This window comes from Hyposmocoma kahamanoa, unplaced genomic scaffold (genome assembly GCF_003589595.1).
Source record: "Hyposmocoma kahamanoa isolate Upper Pololo Valley unplaced genomic scaffold, ASM358959v1 100021, whole genome shotgun sequence".
In the NCBI taxonomy this organism is placed as follows: Eukaryota; Metazoa; Arthropoda; class Insecta; order Lepidoptera; family Cosmopterigidae; genus Hyposmocoma; species Hyposmocoma kahamanoa.
Window position 1 is genome coordinate 6,325,963 of NW_020653200.1, and position 14,293 is coordinate 6,340,255.

The window sequence follows — 14,293 nt, forward strand, 5'->3', positions numbered from 1 at the left end:
GAACGCAAAATTAAGAAGACCACAAAACGTACAGTGAAGAAAACGGCAGAGAAGCCTAGGACAGAAGTCATCGAGGAAATTCTCGATCAAACTGTAGATGATTTCTTGCACGATGCTATACCCGATACTGCACAAATAATTGAAGAACCTCCGGAAACCGTAGAAGTTTCGGAAGTGCGTTCAGAAACAGGAAAGGTGGCAAAAGTAAAGAAATCTAAAAAAATAATACGAAAAGAAACAGATAGTAAACAAGAAGTAATCGAAATTTCTACTGTTCAAAAGGATGACGAAACTCCTGTAACGACTGTAACTATTCTCGAAGAAAAACCCACAGAGGGAGACAGGCCTCAAGAGCTCACTGAAATACCGGAAGAGACGACTGTTGAAGAAACACTGACGCCCGAAGGTGAACGCAATATTATGAAGACCACAAAACGTACAGTGAAGAAAACGGCTGGATTTCCTAAGACAGAAACCATCGAAGAAATTCTCGACCAAACTGTAGATAATTTCTTGCCCGAAGCTATACCCGATACTGCACAAATAATTGAAGAAGCTCCGGAAACGGTCGAAGTCTCAGAGGTGCGTACAGAAACAGGTAGAATGACAAAAATAAATAGGTCTAAAAAAGTCATACGAAATCAAGAAGATGGTAAACAAGAACTCATCCAAATTCCTGCAGTCCAAAAGGACGACCAAGCTCTGACTATTCTCGTTGAAAAACCTGCTGAGAAAAACAGGTCTCAAGAGATCACTGGCGTACCTGAAGAGACGATTGTTGACGAAAAACAAAAGTCAGAGGGTAAACGAAAGCGTACAAAGAAAACAATAGATGAGACTCCTAAGACAGATATCATTGTAGAAGTTCTTGATCAGGCAGTAGGTGAATTCATAAGTGACGCCATTCTCACCACTGCTCTTGTAATTGAAGAAACACCAGAATCGGAGGAAATATCGCAAAAACGTGACGAAATTAAAATATTGCAAAAAGGTAAAGATAAGCAAGAAGTCGTCGAAATTTCTACTATTAAAATGGACTATGAAGTACCCGTGACAGATGTCGAGCATAAAGACGCAGGAAAGGACAAATCACACACAGAAACACCAACTGATGAAATCATAACAAAGGACACATCTCTTTCACCTGAGGGTAAGTGCCTACACAGATTTGAACTAAAAATTATAGTTTTTGAAATCACAATTTAAAGAATAATTTTAAAACGTATCATACTATGAATCGACTTTATGTGCATTATAATTGGTTGTACCTTTACTACAATATACGCGCGACACAGCATTACACGTTTCTTTACGTTTTACATTACTTGCGTGACAGAGATGGATTCAACCCGACCCTTGTGAACTTTCTTTACATGATGCTCACCATTATATAGGTAATAAACATTTTTATTTATTAAATGTCGAATGGATCTTACCTACATAAACATTCAAACTGAACACAACTACGGCATTACATCCCAAATACTCCGCAAAACACAAATCTATTACATAAATAGTTTACGCTAAAGCACAATTATATTTCAACAGCAGCTACCTATTTGCGAAACTACTAAACTATTAGTATATTTAATAAGTATATTTTGTCTATGACATCAGAAGAATACGGGAACAGGAAAGGAAAGTGTTATTTTTAAAAGTAACACCATTTACCTCATAGCCAAAGTTAAACGTACAATAAGTACAATATCAATACCAAAGTACAATATCATTTCAGAATTTATTTAGGAATAATATATAAACCTCATATAGTTTAAAAACTCACTTCAACACATCATATTTTTTATTTTTTATTAACACATAAAACACGGGACAATCTTGAAAAAGGAGTGGTTATTTTTATATCTCAAATAAATAGCCAACAAAAATATCAATGATACTATGAGCAATATATTTATATTAAATTGCTAAAAACAACAGTCATCATGTAAGGACTTACATAAATGTTTAAAAACAATTGTTAGCATATTACACACTTTACTCAAAGACACAATCGTACTCTATAACAACATACCACTAAATATACAAAACTGGTCACTACTTTTCAGAACACACACAAGACAACACAATTTCACCTAAATCATCCAGTGTCAATGAAACAGTAGAAAACATTACAACATCTATTAAAAAACCTGGAAGCAGGGAACACGAACAGTTAACTACTAAAATAACAACTATGAGAAGAAAGAATAAAACGGCAACTGACAATCAAGACGAAGGAGATGATCTGCTTGAAGAGACATTAGGAATACCACTTCAAATTAAAAGAGCAGAAAAAAAGCCCACCTTAGAAGACTCTAAATATCAACCAGCTGAATTAGTTAAGTCGACACCAATTGGAGAACAGCCTGTAGAGAAAACAGCAGTACCAGAAGAGACGATTCTTGAAGAAAAAGAAACGCCAGAGGATAACCGCAAGATTAAGAAAATCACAAAGCCCATAGTAAAGAAAACAGTTGAGACAACCAAGACCGAAGCAATAGAAGAAGTTCTCGATCAGACAGTCGATAATTTCTTACATGGCGTGATTCCTGATACGGTCCAAGTAACGGAACAAATTCCGGAAACAGAAGTGTCGCAATTTCATGCTGAAACAGGAGAAGTGACAAAAGTTAAAAAAACTAGAAATGTTATACATAAAGAAAAGGATGGCAAACAAGAAGTCATTGAAATTTCAACCAACTATAAGGACAACGAAGTTCCTATAACGACAGTAACTGTCCTTGACGAAAAGCCAGCAGAAAAAGACAGGCCTCAAGAGATCACTGAAATACCAAAAGAGGCGATTGTTGAACAAATTCAGATGCCAGAAAGTGACCGCAAAATTAAGAAAATTACAAAGCGTATAGTAAAGAAAACGGTTGAGGCACCTGAGATGGAAATCACAGAAGAAGTTCTTGATCAGACTGTTGATGAATTATTACACGATGTGATTCCTGATACGGCCCAGATAATCGAAGAAACTCCAGAAACGGTAGAAATGTCTCAAGTACATGCCGAAACAGGAAAAGTGACAAAAGTTAAGAAAACTAAGAAAGTCATACATAAAGGAATGGATGGCAAACAAGAAGTCATTGAAATTTATACCATCCAGAAGGACGATGAAGCTCCTGTAACGACAGTAACTATTCTTGAAGAAAAGCGAGAAGAAAAAGACAGGCCTCAAGAGACCACTGAGATACCGGAAGAGACGATTGTTGAACAAATACAGACGCCAGAAGGTGACCGCAAAACTAAAAAAATTACAAAGCGTGTGGTGAAGAAAACTGTTGAGACGCCTAAGATCAAAACCATGGAAGATATTCTTGACCAGGCAGTTGATTTCTTACATGATGCGGCCGAAGTAATAGAAGACACTAAAACCTCAGAAGTTTCTCAAATAGGCCAAGAAATAGATATTACTGAGTTTAAGAAACCTACAAAAGAAAAACCTACAGTTAAACATGAAAAAGAATATGAAATAGCACCTGTTCAAGAACAAATAAATGAAAATACCGATATTCCGGTTAAACAAAAACAAAAAGATGGTAAGTCGACAGTAGCAAACATGAAAAATTCTATCAATGTAGTAAAATTGACTTCAAATCATCACACACATCGATAATAAATTCACACGCTTCACCTCTTACACAAACAATTGCTGACAGTTGTTAGTAAAAAGAGTTGACTTCATGTCAGTAAATAACGTTAACTTCAATGCACTACAACACTCACAATAATAATAACGCTTGAATTTTTTTTTAAATTATATTTGAATTTTATTCAACTAGTTGTTACTTTCTACCGCTGTAAGTGTCTTCATGCATTTTTCTGATATACTATAACACATAACAATAACAGACAGCTTTAAATGACGTATATTCACGCAACCATGAAAAATAATAATTGCTACGATTATATTTAGTTATTAACTTATTATATTATAATAACACGACTCTTACCAATCACTATTTTATATTTCGGATCTTTAGTGTTAATTATTAAAATAAAATTATTTTTATTGATAAAGTATATTACAGCGTAAAACGACATCTAATAAGACTCATGAGATAAAATTTCACGTCTACTCCCTGTACCGCATTAAAGCTGGGAAAATCGTTATTTTTCACAAAAAGAGCAAACAATAATTGTATGTAAAGAAATAGTGCTGCTATATAACATTTTCTTTTAAGTTCTATTACTTTTATTCTATTTAACTTTGTATAGGGCAATCAATACATTTGTTTGTGGAGATCATTTGTTTGCTCTGCAAAGCACTTTCACTGTAAAAAAATGTGATATCTCTTAAAGAGCTTTGTATTCTTTATATCTAACTCTCCACTCAACATGTTCCACGAAGTTAGTTCATGTTAATACACAAATGACATTACCCACTGCTTAACTATGTACTATCATGAGATTTGCAGTCTCGGTACTACTAAAAATGCATTAGTATTAAAAACGAAATAAAATTATATATATGTTGTAAAATTGTACAAAATTTATTTACTCAGAATCAAGTCCAGTTTTTCAATAATCAATCAAATCAAACAACAATTAACTAAAACGGACCATGTTTGTCAGGTCGTTAATAATTCACTCCTTTTATTTCATTTCAATCTTGACTTGATGTTTACAGAAGTTCCTGTAGAGCTTTCTTCGCCTGAACTTGAAGATACAAAGGCAGCAATGATACCAATACAAGAAATACAAGAAATTACTACTCCACATGATGTAGAAGAGGTTATTGAAGATGTGTATAAGCCTTTAACAGAGCCTAAACAGGCAGAACAAAAGTTAGAAAAGAAGCCCAAAAAGCCGAAGAAGAAAGATACTATTCCACAAATAGAAAACGTTCCCAAAAAAACACAACTATCCCTCGAAGAGCCAAGTGACGAGACACCATCTCCAATAGAAGCTATAATTAAAGAAGAAATAAAAGAAATCGGTGAAGATAAAACTACGCCGCTAGAAGAAAAGCCAAAGAAAACACATAAACACAAGATACCAAAAGAAAAGGAAGTTATTGCACCCCAGAAAGTTGATGATATCATTGTAGAAGAACCCGAAGACGCCAACAAACTAGTCGAAGAAGAAAAACAACAGCAAAAGAAACCTAAAAAATCTAAGAAAAACGAAGATACTCCGCTGCAAGTTACGGAACATGTTGATGAAAAAGTGGAACCCTCTGAAGAACCAAAAGAAACTAAGCAAGGCAAAGATGATGTCCCAATAACACAGACTCAACCAGATGAAATTTCTGAACCCGTCACAACTAAAAAGCCCAAACTTGTCCCAATGAAAATTGAAAGAGTTACTGTTAAAGTGAACGAAGCGCAACATCCTGAAGAGATTGATGGCCCACAATTTACTAAACTAAAACTTAAAAAACCAGCACAAAAACCAAAACAAGAGCAAACCAGTGTTACTTTACCTAAGTTCCAGCTTAAGAGCCGAATAAGATACATCAATGATTGGCCGCCACAAGAAATTAAACCCATTATTTCATTTTTGGGTAGCGTTCGTCAAAATGGAGAATTATCCCGCAATATAAAAGAAGCTGCTAAAATAAAAAAGAAACCTGTTAAAGTGCCAATAATCCCAGACCTGGAGAAAGTGGAATTAGAAAAACCAGAAGAATTCGATTTCAGTCCTCATAAAGCTGAGATTTCTGATGACTCAGAAGAAAAACCACACGAAGATATTGGATCAATTCCAGAAGTTTCCCAGCCAGAAAAAAATAAAGAAACCCCACACAAGGAAACGACTTCTGAAGACATTCTCAAAAAACCTAAAAAAGAAAAGAAAAAACCAGTCGAACAACTTGCGCCGGATGACTTTCCAGTAAAAAAATCTATTCCTAAATTGGAAGAAGAACCAGTACAAAATGTAGCACAGGTAAGAGAAGCACCTTCTACACCAGTACTTATAGAGGAAAAGGAAATCAATACCGTTTCTGAAGACAAACCAATGGACGAATCTTTAGAAGTACAGCAACAGCCAAAGAAAACCAAAAAGAAATTAAAGCCGGTAAAAGATAAATTGACTTTGGACGAAATTACAACTGAGGATTTGGGCACCTGGCAAAAAGATAAACCAGATGATACGATAGAAATTGTTGAACTAATTGAAAACGTGACAGACAATATAGAAGAAATACCTTCAGAAACAATCGAAGCAGACACTGCCGAACCAATAACTATAGAGGTCAAAACAATAGAAAGTATGGTTGAAGAAAAGCCTAAAAAAGTTAAACAAATCAAGAAAAAAGATATTCCTCAAAAGACAAAAGTAGATAACGTACCAACACCAGAACATCCCGAGGACACGTCACCAGAGCCTAAAGAGCAAGTGTTTAAGCCCGAAGAGGATGACGAGGTACCAGACCAGAAACCCAAGAAAAAAAAGAAGGTGACAAAACCTGAAATTGCAATTACAACAGAAGACGAACAGAAACTCGAAATGCCACGCAAAGATTCGGTTCCTACTCAAAAAGAACAAAAAGAACCTAAACCTAAACCTAAGTTAGTTCCTATCAAAATTGAAAGAAAAGTTTTAGAAATGGGTCAGCCTCAACACGCTGAAAGTATAGAAGGTGCACAATTCACAAAACTAAAATTAAAGAAAACCACAACAAAACCAAAACTTGAGGCGAAATCAGTAACTCTACCCACGTTCCAACTTAAAAGCCGAATAAGATATATTGACGATTGGCCGCCGCAAATAATTAAGCCCGTAATAAACTTTTTAGGTAGTGTCCGACAAAATGGAATATTATCCCGTAACGTAAAAGAAGCTGCAAAAATTAAGAAAAAAGTATACAAGGAACCTCAGTTACCGGAAATTGAAAAAACAGAGCTGGAAAAGCCTTCGTTTGGTTATGAAGATATTATCGAAGCTAAGAAACAAATATCAGAAGACGTAGAATTAGACAACGATGTTAAACATGAAGAACCAGAGCAAGTTACTTTAAAACCGCGACGACCAAGTGTCAAGAAAACTGAAGAAGTTGAAGAGGAAGTAACGATCAAAAAGACATTAAAGCCCCGACGAAAGCCCTCTGTAACGCTTCCTGAAGTAACAGAACCAGAAACAGTAACGTTTAGACCAAAGTCTACAAAAACCAAAGAGGATGTTGAACAAGAATTTAACATTCATCTAGATTCATATGCAGAAGAAGAAATTTCTCTCACAAGTAAAGTTAAACTGAAGCCCCAAAGACAGCCTACATTTACCGAAGAAGCCGACGAAGCTTCAATCAAATTCTATGAAGAGGAAGAGGGCCCAGATGTAGTGGAAGTGATTGAAAGTGACATAGAAATTGAAGACGACACGACAAATGTAATGATGTCATTGAAAAAACCGAAAAAAATGAAAAAAGTGACAAGAGAAGATATAACTTCTAGTGTTACTATATCAAAGCCAAAACCTATTGATGATGAAACTTCAGAAATTACCGAAGACGTGAGTCTCAAATTGGAAAGAAAGCCTAAATATGAAGTTAATGATCAGGAGGAGGTAAGTTTTGATATAAAACCTCAAACTGAACAATTTACAACAGAGGAACTTTCTCTGTCGAGTAAAATTAAATTAAAGTCGAAGAAAAAACCTACCATCTCCGAAGCCGCCGATGAGGCATCAATCAAACTAACGCAAGAAATAGAAGATGATAGTCAAGTTGAAGAAGTAATTTTGAGTGAAGCTGAATCGGAAGAAAATATAGAAATGTTTATTAAACGAAAACCTAAAAAACCTGCGTATGAGGTCAGTGAAATTGAAGAACTAAGCGTTGAATTCAAACCCAAAAAAATAAATGAAGATACCTATGAGGAAGAGCAACTTACAATATCCGCAAAACGAAAGCCGAGGAAACCCTCACAAATACAAGGTAAAAGGGAAAGTAATTACCTATCTGCGAATTTGCTGCATAACTAAGAATACTTATATTTATAAATCTAATAAATATTTACTATTTTTACCTTTGCATTTGTGTTCAACACTATGTTAGAGTATGATCCCATTGCTTTTTATCGCTTCGCTATCCGGTTTAGGAATCTAATTTTGCACGTTTTCAGAAATAGTTATTTGTTATGCAAGGCTGCAAAGTTGTTGCTTGACGCGAGTGCTTGTAATGAAACCTGAGCAAGCGAAGGATCCTAACATTGGACTAAAAATAGAATCATGGGCGTAGCGAGGGTTTCAAGGCACGAGGCGCAAAACTATTTTACTACCGAGCGAAACACATAACTTTTCATATCACTATAGCGAGGAACTAAAATATATAACTTTTCATCTCACTATAGAGTTGAACTTAAACAAATCAGTTTTGAATAACAAAATATCGTTGTCAATTTAATGTCAACAATAATAAGAATAAAATATACCAATGGAGGTATATTACATAGATAATGTACGACAAATCACGTAGTTGAACGTGTCATAATGTTTTTTTTATCGAAAAAAAAAGTTAGGTGCACAATATTCCATAGTCAAGTTCGAATTTCAAAAATCTTATACACGCTACGGTGGAAAAACTGCTTTAGCGCGCAGATTTCTAATGAGCAGAAAAGCCTTTCCGAGCTGGTGAGGTGAAAAAAGTCTTTTTTTTTTCATCGGGTTAAACCTTTAGATATCTACCTATACATTTCGTAAATCATAATGTTTAATATTTAATGCCCGTATTTTGTTGGTACATGATTGGTACTTACTTTATACACTTTTTAGTAACTTTCATCGAAATCAATCTGTTGTATTAAATGAAACAAATATGTAAGTTTCCCATTTTCGTCTTATACGACACTTAAAATAAAACAATCTGAACTGCATAGAGTGGTAATTTTAAAATGATGTAAATTGTTTGCCAGCCACATTTGTTCGCCTGTTGCCAGTCCTTAGTTATGTAACTTAACTGCAATAGTTTTTCGAATCAGTTAACTTAAACCGAATGCGCTTGGCTTACTTATGTTAAAGTTTGTGCGCTTTGTGTCACTGAGAATTGAAGTGCAACTTTGATATATCGTACAGCTTCTTAAAATATCTTAGACATTGCTTTCTTTCTTGTTTGTTGAGGATAGGTTTTCATTTAATTTATTAATTTGAATTTACAGAAGCAGATGCATCAATGAGTATTTCCCGAGAACAAGAATTCCCAGGCAAGTATTCGTTTATCGAATGAAATAGAAAAGTTAGTATGTTATTCTTGTTTCCTTCAAGTCCAAATACAAAATATTCGAATTAGTCTCGCTTCTATAATACTTAATTAATGGTGAGTGTAAAGTAAACATACGCAATGCAATTTTTTGACAGATACTCCATTGGACGTACGGAGTGGTGATACCGTGTTTGCTGTATATTCTTACGTAGCCGAAACTGACGAAGCTATCAACCTCGTCGAAGGCGAACGCCTTTACATACTAGGTATTAACACTACTATTATTGACACTACTTAATAGATTTTTGTGGTTAAATATGCACTTCGAGTTTAGACTCTACTTGAAAGAATCAAACCTGTATTAACTGGAAAGAACAACAGAGGCAAGGATGGTGTATGCTGATAGTAATAAACAAGGACGTTAAGTTAGAGTTGCAAATATTTGGTTATAATTGGGTTTCAATTACATGTGTTGAATAATAGTTTTAACATTCCGAATATATTAACATTTTAAAATTATTTATTATTTTTACAGAAACAACTAATCAAGATTGGTGGTTTGTCCGAAAACATCTCACAGAAGAAAAAGGCTGGGTTCCAGCGCAATATTTGATGGACGAAGCCAACTACACTTTATACTTACAGAAGAAACTGAATGAAAAAATTGACAAACTTCCAGTATTCGAAAGTAAGTACCTAAAATGGTTTACCTAAAGACAGTAAGAAAGATGGTACGGTAGTATGGTGACACATCGCCCTCTGTCCGTCTGTATAAAGATAAGTTGGGCAACTAAATCAAAGGGTAGTCAAAATCAAAGGGAAATTACAAGCACATAGGACTTGTCAACTTCGCAAGGCCGCAAATTCGCACTTGCGGCTGCGGGGCGTTCGTTGAGCCAGGGCTCCGTCACCCGCTCAAGGTTATGCGATAAGTGCTTACCGCTGACTGCGCCGATGTCGGCGCAAGTTCTCTACAGATCTTACATTTATGAGTATTCGGCTTTGCACGACTGCACGCAGTAATGTTAGTTGTAACGACAACAGTATAATAGTTGTAAAATGTTGAGGCCATATACTTTTTACGTATTAAATAAGTAGTTAATGTGGTTTAATACTTTTGGTGATACCTAATGTCCTAATAATAATGCTAATTAATAAGCGTTTGCTTTCCTGCTATTTAATATGTGAATGTGATTCTTCTGGAATAGTATCACGTCATAATATCGTTCGAAATGATAATAAGAGAAATGCAAACACGGCCAGAGTCATTGATTTCAATCATCAGTTTCAAATCATCATTCATTAAATAACATAAGTTATGTCAGTTATTTCATTAAACAAGTTATATATAAAAGCGTTTCTTCTAAATATACTTCAGTATCGTCTTATTCCATATTTATAAGCACAAGAAACCTATTTCACTAACAAATTTTAACACACTGAATAAAACACCACTTTTATATGCTCATCGAAATGCGAAAACGCTCCAATGTTCTAACGCTATATCGAAAAAGCCTAACGGATTTAAATACGATAAGTGGGCCAGCGTGTACGCTTAATAAAATGCCCCACACTTTCACTGAACAGGACGGTCAAGTGTACACTGTAAACGCTGTTATCAAACCACCTCTATACATGACAGTATGTTCAGTGGCGTAGCGTATACACCCAAACGACGTACGCAACGCCGTGCCGAATTTGCGAAGGGTGATGGGCACAGCGGCAGTGTCCTTTGCGATTTAAAGCGTGTCGCTTATCACCAGGCGCACAACTTGTTAGTCTCGTCAATTGGTGTCATAAATAAAATACGGAAAGTTATTCCTTTAACATTCTAAAACTATTTTATAATGAATACTTTCAAACTGAATTGTCAAAAATGTAGGACCGTTTTCCTCTTCCGAAATGTGAAATTCGTAAATACCGAAATAAAAATCTTTTGAGAGTAATATAACCACTTTCTAAACATTGTAATATTTTTTTATATATAACTGTAACTAACATCAATCCTAATTTTACAGAACCTGCTTCAGAGGAACAGGCAAAAGCACCAATATTTGTGGAAAAACTACGTCCCAAACATACACCAGACGGTTCAACAGTGCAATTTGAGTGCCAAGTTGAAGGTTACCCACGACCACAAATTACTTGGTTCAGACAGACAGCTATTATCAAGCCATCACAAGACTTCCAAATGTACTATGACGACGATAACGTCGCAACTCTTGTCATTCGTGAAGTATTCCCAGAAGATGCAGGTACATTTACGTGTGTAGCCAAAAACGCAGCTGGCTTTGCTTCGAGTACAACTGAACTAATAGTAGAAGCTCCTCTTTCTGATCATGGATCAGAAATGACTATTTTGTCTAGGAAGAGTCTGTCCAGAGAATCGTCATTGGCAGACATATTAGAAGGTATTCCGCCAACCTTTTCTAAACGACCAAAAGCTCAATATGTTGACGAAGGGTCACAAATATTCTTAGAGTGTAGACTTGTAGCTATACCAGAGCCCGACATAGCTTGGTTTTTCAAAGGGGAGGAAATAATACCCGATGAAAACATTTCCATAGCAACTGAATCGGACATGCATATGTACTGCAGTGTCCTAAAAATATCAAACGTGAAAAAATTCCAGGAAGGAACTTATACTGTATTAGCAGTGAATAGAGAGGGTGAAGCCAGCTTGCCTATTGTACTAAAAATAAAAACAGGAGAAAAAGAAAAGCCTCAAGTAATAGAGCCTCTGAAAAATATAAGCATACTCGAAGGAGAAAGCGTAGTTTTGTCAGCACAAGTCGTTGGAAATCCTCAACCAACAGTTAGTTGGTATAAAAATAACAAGCCAGTTAAATCATTGGCGACCAAGTCAGATGGCAATACACATACAATTACCATCATTAAACCAAGGAAAGGAAAAGATGATGGCGTGTATACCCTTAAAGCTGTTAACTCTGAAGGATCTACTGAAACCAGCGCTGTCATTACCATAGAAGGCAAGTCTTATTATTACTATAAATATTTTATTTACTATTAATGGCAGTATTCGATAACTATTTATAATTAACTAAATATTTTCAGAACCAACTGAAGAAAATGCTGAACCGCCATTGTTCATACATAGGTTCCAGGAAATCACAGTAAAGGAAAAGGGCACAATCAAGTTAATCGCAAAAGTTACTGGTAATCCTGTTCCATCAATTACATGGTACAGAAATAATCAAATAATAACACCTTCAGAAACTGTAACTCAAAACTTTGATGGTGAAAATATTGAACTGATTATAACAAATGTGGATTCAGAAGTGGACTCAGGTGATTATAAGTGTGTCGCATCAAATAGCGCAGGCAAAGCTTCCCACGGTGCCCGTGTTACAATAGACGTGGACAAAGTAACATTTGTAAAAAATTTGAAAACATCTTACGAAACTGAAGAAGGCAAAACAGTAGTTCTCGAATGCCAGACTTCGCATACAGTATCCACTAAGTGGTATCACAATGGTAAAGAGCTTAGTGGCATGGACCATAGAGAAATTATTCAGGAAGGTCGCATTCATAAATTAAGAATCAAGAGGACCAAGTTAACTGATGTAGGCACTATAAAATGCATTGTAAAAGGACAAGAAACTAGCACAAAATTAGTTGTTCATGAAACCATTCCAGAATTCGTACGTAGGCTGCAAGATTTTGAAGTAAAAGAAAGAGATATTGCTATTTTAGAAGTGGAAATTAACTCAGAAACTGCAGACGTGTTCTGGGAAAAAGATGGTGAACGCATCAAACAAAAAAAGAATAAGTATGAATTTGAAAAGCGAGGCAATGTCAGAAAATTGCTTATTAGAAATACATCAGTCCACGACGAAGGAGAATATTCATGCTTACTGCGAGACGATTCATGTACAGCAGAAGTGACTGTTGTAGAACTACCTCCAGAAATAATATCTCGGCTTCAAAATCAAAGAGTCAGTAAAGGAAATAAAGCGACATTCGATATTGAATTAACCAAAGGTGACGCATTGGTACAATGGTTCAAGGATGGCAAAGAGATCCAATTTTCGAATCATATTCAACTCACCATTGACGGAAAGAAACAAAAATTAAAAATATACGACTGCGAAGACAGCGACTCAGGGGAATACGCCTGCGAAGTAGGTAATGACAGATGCACTGCAAAATTGATTGTGGACATTCCATCTACAGATTTCACGCTTAGACTACCAGAAGTTATTGTAGTACCAGCTAACACAGATGCTTATCTCACCGTTGAAATTCCTGATGAAACTTTGGACGTCACGTGGTTTAGAAAAAAGACAGTGATAGAAGATACGGAGAAATACACACTCATATCGGATGTTATCAAGCGCACTCTTATAATTCGTAAGTGTACAGAAGATGATCAGTGTGAATACTCTTGCGCGCTGTTAGATGCTAAATGTTCAACAAAACTGAAAGTAGAAGGTAAGTAGTCATCATTTCATTCGTTGTGTAAAATTATTATAGTTATGACTTCCTGAAGAAAGTATAACGTTAAAATAACTATGTACTATGCCATTTTTGCAGTGCTAGAATCCGCTCCAAAGATTCTTGATTACAACAGTGAATATAGAATAAAGAGAAACAATGATGTATCTCTGTACGTGCATTACGATGCCGTGCCCCAACCTAATGACGAATGGGTTGTCAATTCTAAGATTATTAAAAAGTCAAAACACACAAAACCTTCAATAGATTCGAAGACAGCGAGCTTGACGATAAAGAAAGTAGAAACCAGCGACGCTGGCGTATATAAATTAAGACTAGTTAATAATTGTGGTGAAGCAGAAGCAGAAATCAATTTAGTTGTTTTGGGTAAGGACAACAAAAACAATTGTATAGCCATCATATGTATTAGATTGAACAAACAAAAATAATAATAAACATTGCCCTCTTTTAGACATACCTTCACCACCCGGAAAACCGAACGTACTAGAAATTGATGATGTTTCTATTAATATTTGCTGGGAAGAACCAGAAGATAAAGGTTTTACAGATATCATTTGCTATATTGTAGAATATCAAGAAATCAATACAACAGAGTAAGTACAGAGTGTCCAAATAAAATTTCGTCAACCGTTTATATTAGACGTGTATCGACCGTGTTTGATCGAATCA

The 14,293-nt window shown here is 35.4% G+C and overlaps 1 protein-coding gene across 1 annotated transcript in view; it reads left to right on the forward strand.

Moving 5' to 3' along the window:
* Window positions 1-14,293, forward strand: part of LOC113240609 (titin-like) — a 102,095-nt gene that overhangs the window by 82,517 nt on the left and 5,285 nt on the right. Inside the window, 12 exon segments of the mRNA XM_026477949.1 lie at window positions 7-1,150; window positions 2,067-3,271; window positions 4,847-4,888; window positions 5,239-5,586; window positions 6,823-7,885; window positions 9,105-9,149; window positions 9,304-9,414; window positions 9,684-9,836; window positions 11,167-12,138; window positions 12,224-13,600; window positions 13,703-13,990; window positions 14,076-14,217. Coding sequence (XP_026333734.1) covers window positions 7-1,150; window positions 2,067-3,271; window positions 4,847-4,888; window positions 5,239-5,586; window positions 6,823-7,885; window positions 9,105-9,149; window positions 9,304-9,414; window positions 9,684-9,836; window positions 11,167-12,138; window positions 12,224-13,600; window positions 13,703-13,990; window positions 14,076-14,217 — 6,890 coding nt within the window.